This window comes from Myotis yumanensis, unplaced genomic scaffold, assembly GCF_028538775.1.
Source record: "Myotis yumanensis isolate MYYU_CA2020_CCGP unplaced genomic scaffold, mMyoYum1.0.hap1 SCAF_5, whole genome shotgun sequence".
Taxonomy (NCBI): domain Eukaryota; kingdom Metazoa; phylum Chordata; class Mammalia; order Chiroptera; family Vespertilionidae; genus Myotis; species Myotis yumanensis.
The window spans coordinates 63,098,116-63,113,177 of NW_027223756.1; the positions used below are offsets into that span (position 1 = coordinate 63,098,116).

Here is a 15,062-nt window from a genome sequence, read left to right on the forward strand (position 1 = left end):
ATTACTAATATCTATTTAGCATTATTATTATGTATATGACTTATCTAAATATAGTTTTTAAATCACACAGTTCAGCTAATAAGAGATAAAGATTTTGATAGACTGTTTAACCAGCAAACTAGTACCCCATTTTTATTTCAATTAGTTTAAAAAATTGAAGTGATTTCCTTATGGTAATTGTTGTCTGAATACATCACTGTGATTCATTTTAAGTATCTCACTCACTTCGATCAATACTTGGAGAGCTAAAATCCTGTAATTCAAAGATTCTCCCCAAATTTTAATTGCATGGTATTATCATAGATTGATTTACAAAGTTCAAGCAGCAAACATTTAGGCATGTGTGCCCTTTAAACTTTCTATCTTTTTCATTTAATCGAATCCTATAATTAATTATGATTATGAACTCAAATTTATAAGTTATACAATAAATAAATCCACACTTATAAAATATGCAATACACTATTATCAGTAGTTTGTGAAAGTACTTTAATTTTATAACTTTTTTAAGGGGGAAAGAATGTCTTCAGGAGTAGTCTTACCACGATCATTTCAGAAGGCTCTAAAACAATGCATTCACAGCCACGCCTAAAGCTTCCTGCAGAACGCTTGCCAAAACTAGAAAGAAAGGAAAAAAAAAGATTTAAAAATATAAAATTTAAGCCAAACCTCAAGATTAATAAATACTAAAAACAATACAAGAAATACACACTGGAGAAAGAGTAATTATCTTTAATCATTATTTACACAGAATGACAAGGAACAATTCAAATTGTTAAATTTCAGACATATACAGGGTGCCCCAAAAAATGTATTCACACTTTAATAGCTGATAGCTCAAATTTTTTAAAATGACACTTTTAAAAATATATATTCTTATTGATTTTGGGGAGAAAGGGAGAAGGAGACAAAGATAGAACAGCAATGAGAGGGAAGCATTGATCGGCTGCCTCCTGCACACCTCCTACTGGGGATTGAGTCCACAACATGGGCATGTACCCTGACCAGGAATCGAACCGTGACCTCCTGGTTCATAGGTCAGTGCTCAACCACTTAGCCACACTAGTCAGAGTGATAGCTCAATTTTGAAATTGAAATGTATTTTAATAAACTCTGCCTTATAGAGGAATCAAGATAGTGGCATAAAAAACACGGTACTCGCATCCTCCCATAACCACGTCAAAATTACAACTATAATACAGAGCAACCATTATTCAGAACTGCCTGAAATCTGGCTGAATGGAAGCCTTACAACTAGAGAATTAAAGAATTGAGACTGGTAGGAGGGGTGGAATGGCTGGTCTGACACCCACGTGTGGCGTGTTTTTAATCGGGAAGGACAGCTTGGCTGAGAAGGCCTCCCCTGAGGAGCAAGGAAGGTGTGTCTGCCCCATACCAGACCCCTAGCCCAGGGTTCCAGAGCTGGTAAGAGAAGTCCTGTAAGTAACCAGCAGAGACTGTAGATGAGTGACACAGAGACAGCCAGAGATCCAGGCAGTTCCTCTTAAAGTGCTCGCGCACAGACCTAACTTAGATTCACTCCCTCTGAGCTCCAGCACTGGATCCAGGGACATACAGGAAGGAACAAAATTATCTGACATCAGGGCGGAAACAGGGGGCAACTTTCTTCCAGACGAAAGTGCTGGCAGAGAGGTCACTGTTCCTCTGCTGAGACCCTCCTACACTTCCCAGAGCTTACTGGCAGGCACCATATTTGAGTCTCCATCAACCTGGCCCACACTATTTGCTGCCCCACCCAAGCTGTTTGCAGTGTCTTTTTCATATAAATGGCCCATCCTGGATCAGGCTTCAGACTTTCCTAAAAGCTCTCAAACAAGTAGGAGCTGAACTAAGCATGTCCCATACCTCTAGATAACTGGCCCCGGACCTGGCACTTGCAGCAGCTTGCCAAGGTTCACAGCTTGGCCTCTCCTGGGCACCTCCAAGCCCAATACAAGTAGCTGCCATCTTCAGATCACTCTGTAGCTCGTGCTGGGTGGCCCCTGGCAAGGCACAGGCAGTGGCTGACTTTGTACTTCCCGGGAGGCCGCAGAGCAAGTGCACCTGGTGAACAGCTTCATACCATAGACCAGTGGTCGGCAAACCGCGGCTCGTGAGCCACATGCAGCTCTTTGGCCCCTTGAGCGTGGCTCTTCCACAAAATACCACGTGCAGGTGCGCATGTACAGTGATATTGAAACTTCATGACCCATGTGCAGAAGTCGGTTTTCGGAAAGGAGATAGACGAAACAAGTATACAAGACTAGTGTGGATGGGAGAGTTGGAAGGGGTCGACCTCAGCAAACATATCTCAATCAGATTGAGGACATTTTTAGCAAAGGCCAGCTTAGGAGTACCCTAATGAAGTTAATAACAATGTACCTACCTATATAGTTTAAGTTTAAAAAATTTGGCTCTCAAAAGAAATTTCAATCGTTGTACTGTTGATATTTGGCTCTGTTGACTAATGAGTTTGCCAACCACTGCCATAGCCGATTGCAACTCTACCACATCCACTAGCAACACACTCCAGGGATGGAATCGGTGAGCACCAAAGCCCCACTGAAGCAAGTCCTACTCCATGGGGTCAGCTCCTTACACAGCAGCACTTCACCTGTAGTTACAGCTAGTCCTCAAAGCCAATTGGCCTGGGGGTCAAGTCCTCCCAGTGACGCTAACAACAATCAAGGCTCAACTACAACAAGCCAGCGCACATAGGGGCACTCCCAGAATGCCCAGCTCAGGTGACTGGAGAGGCTGAGCCACTGGGCCCTACAGGACACCTACTACATTAGGCCACTCTACCAATTTCAGAAGACATAGCAGCTCTACCTAAAACATAGCAACAAACACAGGGAAGCAGCCAAAATGTGAAGACAAAGAAACATGTCACAAATGAAAGAACAGAAGAAATCCCCAGAAAAAGAACTACATGAAATGGGAGCAAGCAAATTACTAGATACAGAGTTCAAAACAATAGTTATAAGGATGCTCAAGGAACATAGTGAGAATTAAGGAAATTAGTGAAAACATCAACAACATAAAAGGACCAGTCAGAAGTGAAGGCTACACTAACTGAAATAAAGAATAATTCACAGGGAACCAACAGTAGAGTAGAGGACACTGAGAATCAAATTAGTGATTTAGAATTTAGGAATCAAAAACACCCAATCAGAAGATCAAAAAGAAAAAAGAATCCAAAAATATGAAGACAGTGTAAAGAGCCTCTGGGACAACTTCAAGCATACCAACATTCACATCATGGTGGTGCTGGAAGGAGAAGAGAGGGAGGAAGAAATTAAAAATCTATATGAAGAAATAATGACAGAAAACTTCCCATCTGGTAAAAGAAATAGAATTACAAGTCCAGGAAGTGCAGAGAGTTCCACACAAGAGAAACCCAAAGAGGCCTATACCAAAACACATCATAATTAAAATGCCAAAGGTTAAAGACAAGAAAGAATCTGAAAAAGCAGCAAGAGAAAAGCAGTTAGTTACCTACAAGGAGCACCCATACAAATATCACCTGATTTCTCAACAGAAACTTTGCAGGCTAGAAGGGAGTAGCAAGAAATATTCAAAGTAATGAAAGCCAAGGACCTACAACCAAGCTTACTCTACCCAGCAAAGCTATCATTTAGAATTGAAGGTCAGAACTTCACAGACAAAAAAAAGCTAAGGAGTTCATCACCACCAAACCAATATTACATGAGAGCACTGAATCCTAACCACCAGACCACCAGGGAACCTCAAACCAGTATTACATTAATTGTTGAAGGGTCTTCTCAATAAGAAGAAGAGAAAAATAAAAAAGGATAAAAGATATGAACAATAAAATGGCAATAAATACATATCTATCAACAATTGAAACCTAAAAATTAAAATAAACAAACAAGGAATCTAATGAACAAAATAAACTGATTTGAATAAAATAGAACCAGAGGCATGGAAACACAGAACAGACTGTAGAATCTCAGAGAGAAGAGGGGGTGGGATGGGAAGAAATTAACCAAAGAACTTATATTCATATATGCATTACCCATGGATACAGACAACAGGGTGGTGAAGGGGTCTGGGGTAGGGATCCAGGTGGAGGAAGGCAATGAGGGGGAGAAGGGCGAGGGGATGGACATCTGTAATACTCAACAATAAAGATTTTTAAAAATTAAATTAAAAAATAAACCTTGTCTTTATAATTATTCAGAGTGTATGTATACATTTTTTTGGGATACCCTATATTTATCTGGAAAATTCCAGCACAATACTTTCAAATTAATAATGTAAGTAAAAGAGAATCAGTAAAAATATGTTCCAAGTTAGGCTGTTTTAAATCATTCCCAGTTAGGTGAAGCTTTAGAATATTATAATAGGAATGGGAATAGAATCAATGGCAAATTATGAAAAATCCAAAAAAGTATAGAGTGTATGTAATTCTCTTCTATAACTTAAGAGGCTTGGGTTAAAATTTCTTTCACCTAAAAAGTGTATTTACTTCTCTAAAATTTCAAATCAATTTATGCTTAAATTTTTTAGAAAACAGTACTCAAACTCTTTTTCCTTAGTATGGAAGTAATTAAGTGGCTATGCAAATTAACTGCCCACTCTTCCTGAAAACTTTGCACTAGTGCACTCAGACAGAGCACCTTTGCGCTATCTGTGAGAACTCCCATCTTAACACCAGAGCAGATTGACTCCCTCTGACCCAGCTTTATGAGGACTAAAGCCATGAGGAGAAGATCCTGCCAAGCTCGGTAATCCTGACTTGCTCTACTATTGCACCTCCCATCCCTGCCATTCACTACCCCCAAATCCCTCCCTTCCCTCCAGTCAACACTTTAGTAGCCATTTTTAATAAACTATCTTTGAGAAAAATATAAAAAACATGAGAAAAAAATTCTTCCAAAGAACTATTTTATCAAGCAATTTTTCCAAGTTAGACATTTCGAGTGATTCCTATGGATATTCTTGTTCTGTTTGCAATCCTCTTTATAAATGGTGACACTTAATGCATCAAACTTTATGGTGAAAAAGTCATGTAAGATGAAGAGAACAGGAGAGTCAATATTTCACTGTATCATTGTGATCTCTAGCCAACGTGACCATTCTCATATTCTGTATTTTACTCATTATTGAGATTATCAAGTTAGAGTAGGCCCTAACTTAGTCCTTCCCTGCTCCAAAAATTGTTTCTATGAAAATCAAAAACAGAATCATACTTAGCATATCTGAAAAATTCTTTTTAAAATATCTATATACATCTAGCCATACATACTCAAACATACAACTATCCCTTGGTGCCACTGTCAGAAACAGACTATTAGTCCCATCAAATGCACTCCTTTTTGTTATAAACTACGCAGTGATCTACGGATTCAATGCAATCCATATTAAAGTTCCAAAAGCCTTTATTGCAGGATGGAAATGCCGATCTCCAGATTCATATGGAACTGCAAGAGGTCCTAATTAGCCAAAGAATTTTGAAAAAGAACAAAGTCACAGGCCTCAAACTTCTTGATTTTGAAATTTACTGCAAAGCTGCAGTAATTCAAACAGTGTGGTACTCGCAGAGGAACAGACAAAATGAAATAAAATTAAAAGTCTATGAATAAACCCATGTATCTATGCCAATGAATTTTGATAAAGGTGTGACGTTCATTCAATGAGGGGGAAAAAAAGCTTCTTTCCTTTCTTTTGCTAATCCTCACCTAAGGATACTTTCTCCATTGATTTCCAGAGAGAGTAGAAGGGAGGGGGAGAGACAGAGAGAGACACATCAATTCCTTGAGCCCTGACCAGCCCTTGACCAGAATCGAACCCAAGACCTCTCAGTCTGAGGGCCAATGCTTTAACCATTGAGCAAACCAGCTAAGGCAAGAAAAACGTCTTCAACAATGTACGAGACAACTGTATTTGCACATAAAGTTGGACTCCTATCTCTTACCATAAACAAAAATTAACTCAAAATGGATCACTTACCTAAATAAAAGAGCCCAAACCTTAAAACCCTTAGAAAAAAAAACCCATAAGGATAAATACACTGGTGACCTTGGATTTGACAATGGATTCTTAGACATGACACCAAAAGCAAAGAAAAAATAGATAAACTGAACTTCAAACTTAAAAAACTTCTGTCTATAAAAAGAACATTACCAAGAAACTGAAAGGACAATCTACAAAAAGGGAGAAAATATTTGCAAATAATATATCTGAGGAGGGTTTAATGTCCTGAATATATAAAGAACTCCTAGCACTCAACAACAAAAAAAGACAACCCAATTAAAAAGTGGGCAAAGAACTTGAATAAGACAATACACAACTAGCAAATAGGAATATGAAAAGTTGAGCCCTGGCTATGTGGCTCAGTTGGTTGGAGTGTCATCCCATATACCAAAAGGTGGTGGGTTCAATCTGAGGTCGGGGTGTATACAAGAGGCAACGGATCAATATTTCTCTCTCACATCTCTCTCTCTCTAAAAATCAATAATTTTTTAAAAATGAAATGTTGACTAGAAACAGACTCACAGACACAGAGAATAGACTGATGGTTGTGAGAAGAGAGGAGCATTGCGGGGGGTGGGGGGTGTAAAGGGATTAAGAAGTACTACTTGGTACTTAGAAAATAGTCACAGAGATGTAAAGTACAACATAGGAAATAGAGTCAATAATACTGTAATAACTATGTGTAGTGCCAGGTGTACTTGAAATATCGGGGGGATCTCTTTGTAAAGTATATGACTGTCTAATTATTAGACTCTAATACAACATATATTTAATGTAAACTGTCATTGAAAAATAAAAATTTTAAGAAAGAACATGAAAATTTCAACATCCTTAGTCATTAAGGAAAAGCAAATCCAAACCACAATGAGATACTATTTCACAACTGATAATAGATGTAAATGAGATATCAGAATGGTTATCAATTAAAAACATAATAACCAGTGATAAAGAAAATGCAAATAAATTGTAACACTTGAACTTTGCTGGTGGGAGTATAAAATGGTGTAGTTACTGTGGAAAACAGTTTGGCACTTCCTCTAAAAGTTGAACATAGAATTACCATTAAGATCCCTCAAGTCCACTGCTACATAAATAAAAAAATACTGAAAAGAGGATATCAAACAGATATTTGCACACCAATATTCATTGCAGCATTATTCACAATAGCCAAAAAGTAGAAACAATTCAAGGGTCTAGCAACAGATGAATGTATTAACAAAGTGTGAGATATATATACATATATATGTATATATACAATGGAATATTAGCCACATAGTGGACTGGAGTTCTGACACATGCTACAACATGGATAAGCCTTGAAAGCATTATGCTAATTGCAATAAGCCAGTCACAAAAGGACAAATACTTTATGATTACAGTCATATGGAATATCTAGAATAGACAAGTTCATAAAGAAAGACAGTAGCCTGGCTAGTAGGACCCAGTGGGTGAGTGTTGACTCATGAATCAGGAAATCACGGTTCGACTCCTGGTCAGCCAGGGCCCATGCCCAGGTTGCAAGTTCCATCTCTGGTCAGGGAGTGTTCGGGAGGCAACCAATCGATATTTCTCGCATCTCTCTCTTTCTCTCCCTCTCCCTCTCTCTCTCTCTCTCTCTCTCAAATCAATAAACATATCCTTGGTGAGGATTAAGGAAACAACACTAAAATCTCCTCTCAGGGGTGGTGATTTTAAAAGACCAACTTATCAAGAGAATTTTTGTTTGTATTAATGGCTCTGGGTTTCTTAGCAAAATTTCAGGACTTGAATAAGAGAAAGTTGAAACTCCACTTTAACCAAAGAACAGCAAACCTTTAAGGACAGAGGAAGAGTTAAGTGTGTGACTGAATTATACCATTGATAAACCTGGGACCAAGCTCTTTTCTACATTAATTAAGCAATGAAGTAATAGAAGTTGTAGTTCAAAAAACTAGGAAGAGATGAGAAAAACTAAACAAATATTACTGAAACATTTTACATCAAAGTTATGAAGACAGTCATTTTTCTGTTACCCAGCATTAATCTCATTTTATCCTTGACCATAAATTAGAGGCCACCCTCACCTTCACCCTATCTCTACATATATGAGGAAACAGAAAGAAAATTTTGCTTCCTAGTCCTCTTCCAAATAATCACTGGACACATTATACAATCAATATAAACTCTGTAATCAATACAGAGCTTAAAAGAAACTCACTAAATATAGTCCTTATTCTTTTTTAAAAAAAAATATCTTTTTATTGATTGCAGAGGAAGGAACAGGGAAAGAGAGATGAAACATCAACGATGAGAATCTTTGATCCGCTGCTCCTGCATGGCCCCTATGGGGATCCCGTCTGCAACACGGGCCTGTGCCCTGACCAGGAATCAAACCATTCCTAGGTCACAGCTAACCACTAACACATTGGCTAGGCTAGTCCTTATTCGTAAGTAGTTTGTATTCTGTGGAAGATAAGTACATAAGAAGCTCATATAACAGGCAGAACAGTTAGCATCGTAAGTTTAATAAAAACAATGTCATATTTTCTCCTACAATTGTATCACAAAGCCAAAATGAATTTATAGAATCTCAAAATTGAGAAAAAACTTTAAAAATTATATAGTAAAATGTCTTTCCGCATTTTTTCCTTCCGTTTTACAGCTCAAAGTATGCCATCATCCGATGTGCTACTCAAAGGTCCTGAAACATTCTGCTCTTAGAAAAAGGCCTCCAGTGATTATAATGTTTCCTATTCTTCCTATGAGAACTGCCCCTCCAGTTCAATTCTCATTTCACAACTGAAGAAACTAAGCCACCCTACCTAAAGGCCATAGGTTAAATCAGATGCCCGCAATGCCAGACTGTAAGCGCAGGTGTCTGCTCTTGGTCTTACCCTTTCTCTTGCTTTCTTCTATAGCCCTTTTCTACATTCAATAACGTAAACTGTAGTCCTTGAAGCTTCACACTGATGAGGAGTAATTCCAGGGCTGGTAATTGGTGCTGTGTGGGTAAGTGTAGTGACCACATTTACCCACACAGCACCAACCCAAAGACAAGTGGGGAACAGGGCTCTGCTGGATGGTGGATTCTCAGAGGTTGGCTAGGCTCGTACACTAGCTAGTTGAGTGAAAAACAGAAATCAGCTTTTGGAATTTACAAGGCAATTCAAATGCAGCAAAAGTACAAATGACCACCAAGAACCTGAGGGTTACCCTGGACTCGTCAAAGATCTGGGTGCCAAATCTATAAAAGCCTAGCCTGTTCGGCAGCTGCTGCCAGGACTTCAACCAGAAGAACATCTGCTTCTTTGAAATGCCACTCATAATACCACATACCAAGATAAACAAAGATATTTTTAAAGTTTAAACTCCTTAATTTTTAAAGTGACATAGCTTCTTTTTTAACCTTGAATTAAAATATTTTTTCAAATTAATCACAGTCTTCTAGTCATTTCAGTCCTTCTATAAGTGCATACTTATCTATTGTACAAGACACAAATATAAATACACATATATGAATAATTGTCTTTCAAAAACAAGCAAGATATAGGTAACAGTTACTAAGGAGACTTGGCCTGTTAGGAAAGTGGTTTGAAAGACTTGGCATAAAAGCCTATTAGCCCTTTCTATACTAGATACCAGCCTTTCGTAAGAGGCTATAAAATCAGAGAGAGAGAAGATAGGGAGAGACAGAGAAGTACGGTATATGTATTTAAGAATGCTGACAGTCTTCTGATTCTAGACTGCATGAACATTTAATTATTACAGACTATTTTAAATCCTTCTAAATGTTCTGTGTAAATACACTGTGAAGCCTGCCTCGCAACTATTGAACCTCAATGTATTTCAGAGTGCCCTTATAATCTTACATTCAACAACCAAAAGTGACAACTAAAAGTGATGCAGATTCACTCTGGTCCAATCTATTGGTTTTCTGAGATATTTAAAAAAAACAACAACAACAAAAAAAAAAACCTCACAGCAAATGATTTATGCAAAGACCACTTGCAGGGTAACAAGCAGAGTATTCCTAAATGCTCAGATGTCCTTAGCACAACTAATTTAGGAATTGTTCCTCAAAAAACAGTTTAACAATCCGGATTCGCATTCCCATTACATTAAACTTTTTGCTAAACTTTTTGTATAGTACAAAATAAGAATTACAAATTGCGCCTAAAATTGAAATAAGTTCAATATTTTCAGAGGTAGAAAAATGAATGACTTTATAATATCAAAAATGTGCAGAGGAAAGAACCGAATAGCCTGGTAAACATTCTTTCAAGTTCAAGGCACACAACAAGAAAGCACAAATGTTTGGTAATATAAAGTCTTACCTAGTTCTCATAGATACCCATAGGTAATAACACACCACACAGGGTGTTGCAGGCTCTTGCTCTGGTCAGGCCATCCTGTTCTAAGTTTCTGTGACCACATGTTCCCCACCCAAGTTGATTCAAGAGCACTTTCTACCAACGTGAGTTTCTACGAAAGGCAGTCGCTGAGCACAGAAGCCTCTTCTATCGGGTCCCTAAACGCACCCTTTGTATGGGCCTCCACATTCTTGTTGTGCGTCAGAACTGCCCCGTGGAATGCAATGCCTCCGTATTGGAATGTAAACTTATTCATGCCAGGCTATACCCCGTGGGGGAACACATAGCAACCATACTGAGACTATACTGGCAGGCAAGCCTAATGCACAGAATGATTAAAAATGTCGTGCTCTAGATATAAATGGTTCCTACTTTCATTTCTAGGAAATGATAAGCAGTTAACTAAATTTTACGTTCTTCCTTTAAAATCTGATCAAATGACTGTAACGATGTTCCTAAACCAAAAATCTACGTATTTATTTTGGACTTACAAAAAATATTCACGACATTGTCGTTAGATAGCAGAGGAGCAATTAACTTTAAGAAAAAAAAAAATCTAACAAGAAACTGCTGATGCCATTAATTCCATTCTCAGAAATCGGTAGAATATACCAGAATAAATTTTAATAGAAGTATAAGTGGAAAGTGGTTTGAAAGACAGTGTAAAAATGCATTTAATCTTTTTTAATATTTTATCCTCACTCATTTGTTCAACAACAAAAAAAGGAAATAACAGCTATTTAAAACAAAAACATATACAACCCCAAGCACACATTTGAGTTGTGTGTGTAAATTACAAACTGTTTATAAAGCATGGCCTTTAACAGGCTCCTATTTCAGTAGTAACTACTGGGGAAAACTAAGCATACAATTAAGCTTCCCTAAATCTGTCTCAAGGCTCATTTAGAAATATTTTAACAATCATCACCCTGTACAAATTAACAGAGGTTTGTTCCCTCTGCTCAGTGAATCTCAACATTCAACCTTTGCTTATAAAAACAGAGCACACGGGGAAAAATTACAAGCGAGGGCCTCATAGCTGTGTTTTCCCCCTCTGTTCAAGTCTCGGTAGCCTGCTGTCAATTTAACTACAAAAGTACTAAACATTTGATATTTATGCTATTAACATTTTAATTCCTTAAAAAAAAAATCTAACCTGCACTGTCTTCATTAGTATCTTTGAAGCAATGGCACTGCCACCTTCCATGAGCTCTTTTCTCTGCAGCAATGAGCACTCCCCATTTCCCTGTGTATTTTCTCTCAGTGAGTCCACGCGGCGGCTGGAGCTTGAGCAGAGAGCCAACATTCCTTCTGACGGCTAATTTCCTGCTTCGATGACCCACCCACCCCTCCTGGCTGCCGTTATGTGTCACGCATGTTGTATGGGCACTGTTTCCGCATACCAGCCTCATGACCTCAGCGGCTGCCTGACAGACGCTCTTTATCAATTTCTATTAATTCATTATCTACTCTCTTGTAAGTCAAGGGCAAGTAGGAAAATCTGCAATGTCTGCTCTCCTATGAGTCTTCAAGGTCAAACCCTTAGATGTGCTCTGCAGTGCAATTTTGTTATTAAAATTTACTCAAGCTGTGCTACACACATTGCTCTCCACCAAAGGAATGCTGAATTGTATACCTGGCTTGAGGTATTATCATGGAAAAGACCAGCATAAATTTATATCAAAACAACATGGGAAAAGTTGCAAGAAGCTGCTTTGCCTCTCGTCCTTCCATTCAAGAGTAAAAAGGTGGATCTTACCTCACAGCTGTGCTGGGGTGCAGAGAGCAAGCAGTTTTTCTCTCTTGCCACAATATAACCAGCAAAGGACAGTGGTGTGATGAGGACTACACTTTGGTGGTGTCTATGTCCTCGTGACCACACTGCAAGAGAACAGCTCAGCTAAATTGATCTGCTGCTATCAGTCTACACAGTGGCACAAACAGGTCTCTGCTGATCACAGTGCTTTGTACGCAGATGGCAGCCGATCAGTTTGTATAAAAGTTATGGTCCATAACAGCTTTCCCCTTCAGCATGTAGACACACGCCTTTTCCAAAAATGCCTTTGTTAAATGTTCACTTTGCATTGTGCACAGCTCATCGCGTATGTGTGGAAGAGACAAAGAAGCTTAGCTCTAAAATATTATCTAAAAATGACCAAAAAGATCTATGTAACTTGTCAATGAGAAAAAATGGTAGATGAATTCAAATGAATTGTTGAGGTCAGCCCTAAATCAGAAAGAATCTGAACTGATCTCAAGAATCAAACAAGATCTCAAGAATGCCAACCATGTCTGATATTCTTTAAAGTCATATGAATGGCACCAAAACCCAGCCACCAACCTCTCAAAACCTTGGCATAGACCATAGGAGAAGTTGAAATAATAGGCATATATTTCTAAGGGTGAACCTAAATAATTCAGTCTACTTGAATAATACTGCATTAATAAAATTTAAAAGTTAAAAAAACACACCACATTTCCAAGAAAGGAAAAGTATAAACTCACACACATATATAATTTCTTATAAAGATATCAAATAACAAATGTCAATTTATTTAAAGCATCTAAATGAAACATGGACATTACTCACAAGCCATGCTTATCTTGTTTCATTTTGTTTTGTAGGTAATTGTGTTGTAGATCATTTTTCCTTCTAATTCTACCAAACGTAACACTGGCATATTGTTTAACCTCTGCTTCAGATCTTACCTTATAAGCTGAGGTAATAAAAACCTACTACTTATCATAAAAAATAAAATACTTAGGAATAAATTTGATAAAGGGTGTGCATGACTTGTACACTAACAATTACAAAGCAATGCTAATCTTGCAAAAGGAAATTATATAAGACTAATAAATTATGAGATATACCAGGTTCATGGTTTGGAGGGCTCAATATTGTTAAAATAGTAAACCTTCCCAAATTGATCTATAAATCCAGTGCAATTCCAATCAAATCCTAACAACATTTGGCAAAGACGGGCTGATTTTAAAATTAAAGGCTAAGATATAGAAAAGTTAAAACAATTTTTATAAAGAACAAAGATGGGGATGTAACTACATAATTTCAAAAGTTACTATAAAGTAACACAAATGAAGACAATGTGGTATAGGTATGACATGTGGAGCAATGTAGAACAGAAGAAAGATTCCAGAAATAGACCTAAACAACTATGGTCAATTGATTTTTAACAAATGTACCCAGGCACATTAATGAATAAATATTATTTTCAATAAATGGTCCTGAAACAACTAAATATCTGTATGTAAAAACATAAACCTTAACCCTTAACTTATATTATACATGAAATTAAATCAAAATGAATCTCATACCTGAATGGAAAAGTTAAAACTATTAATTTTCTAGAAAAACATGAGAAAGCCTTTGACATAAGGTTATGAAAAAATTTCTTAAACAGGACACCAAAAGTATAAACTATAAAAGAAAACATTAACAAAATGGACCTTCATTAAGATGCAAAGTTTTTACTTTTAAAAGGCATAATTAAGAAAAAGGCAGAGAGGGATCCATGATGGAGAAGTAGGTGGAAGTTACACTCACCTCCTCCCAGAACCAAACGGTAATTACAACTAAAATATAGTGCAATCAACCTGAATAACCAACTGGAGACTAGGTGGACAGAAATCTTATAACCAAGAATTTAGAGAAGAAGCCACATCAAGATTGGTAAGCAGGGCAAAGATGAAAAGGTCCTGCACCCACCTGCTGGGCTTTCAAGCCCAAAGCACCAGAGCTGGAAAGAGGTGTCCACATTACATCTGGCCATGAGAATCAGCGAGTATTCTGTCTATTAGGGAAAGATGGGAGTCAGCTAGAAACCCAGGTGCCCTCTTAGAGGACTCCAGCAGCGGAAGGGCCACTCAGAGCAAACTGAAGTCATGTGAGGCGAGATAGTGGAGTGTGTGGCTTGGAGAGAGAACTAAAGGGACAGCCCCCAGAGTTCCTGCGCTGAGTCTCCCATACTGCACACAGAAGCCACGTTTCCTGGGACAAGCACTCCCCTCCCTGTGGCATCAGCCTGGGGAAATGCAATAGCCCAACTCCCCCTCCCTGTTGCCTCACCCTGCTGAGCTCATGCCCTGCGGAAGAGTCAGCCGCCTGGCCCATGGAGTAGAGGTCCAAGTGACTCAGGGGGTGTCAGTAACTGAGTGGTATTGCTCTGGGGTGAGGGCTAGCCCTCCCAGCCTAGTGCCTGACCAGTGCCTCCTGAAGGGAAGATCCACTAGCCCCACCCTCCCAATGCCCCACCCTGCCAAGATTGCACCCTACAGAATCGTCAGCAGCTGTGGCCAGCTTGGGCCTATGGTACAAACTTTCTAGGAAGGCTACTGAGGAGGTCTGGACAGAATTGGGGAGAAAATGAACTGTTTATCTCTAGGGAAGGTGCCATTTTTCCCTCACACACCCGAACTGCACCCTGAAACCCTGTCCCATCCAAAGGTTTGCAGTCACTAAGTGGGTGGTGGCTGGAAGTGGTGTATCCATCGCATTAGTGATGTAGAAGACTAGGTAGCAACCCGGCTGGTGTGGCTCAGTGGTTGAATGTCAACCTATGAACCAGGAGGTCACAGTTCGATTCCCGGTCAGGACATGTGGCCAGGTTGTGGGCTCGATCCCCAATGTGGGGTGTGCAGGAGGCAGATGATCAATGATTCTTTCTCATTATTGATGTTTCTCTCACTCTCCCCCTC

At 38.6% G+C, this 15,062-nt stretch overlaps 1 protein-coding gene across 8 annotated transcripts in view; it reads right to left on the reverse strand.

Annotated features, from left to right (window-relative positions):
• Window positions 1–15,062, reverse strand: part of RAPGEF2 (Rap guanine nucleotide exchange factor 2) — a 243,388-nt gene that overhangs the window by 117,717 nt on the left and 110,609 nt on the right. For 6 of the 8 annotated variants that reach the window (XM_070415386.1, XM_070415385.1, XM_070415387.1 and 3 more), the window contains exon 5: window positions 543–618. In XM_070415386.1, the coding sequence (XP_070271487.1) occupies window positions 543–618 (76 nt within the window). Of the gene's footprint in view, window positions 1–542; window positions 619–10,313; window positions 10,340–11,505; window positions 11,648–15,062 lie in introns of those variants that run through there. The other 2 variants (XM_070415390.1, XM_070415388.1) reach the window with 2 other exon arrangements.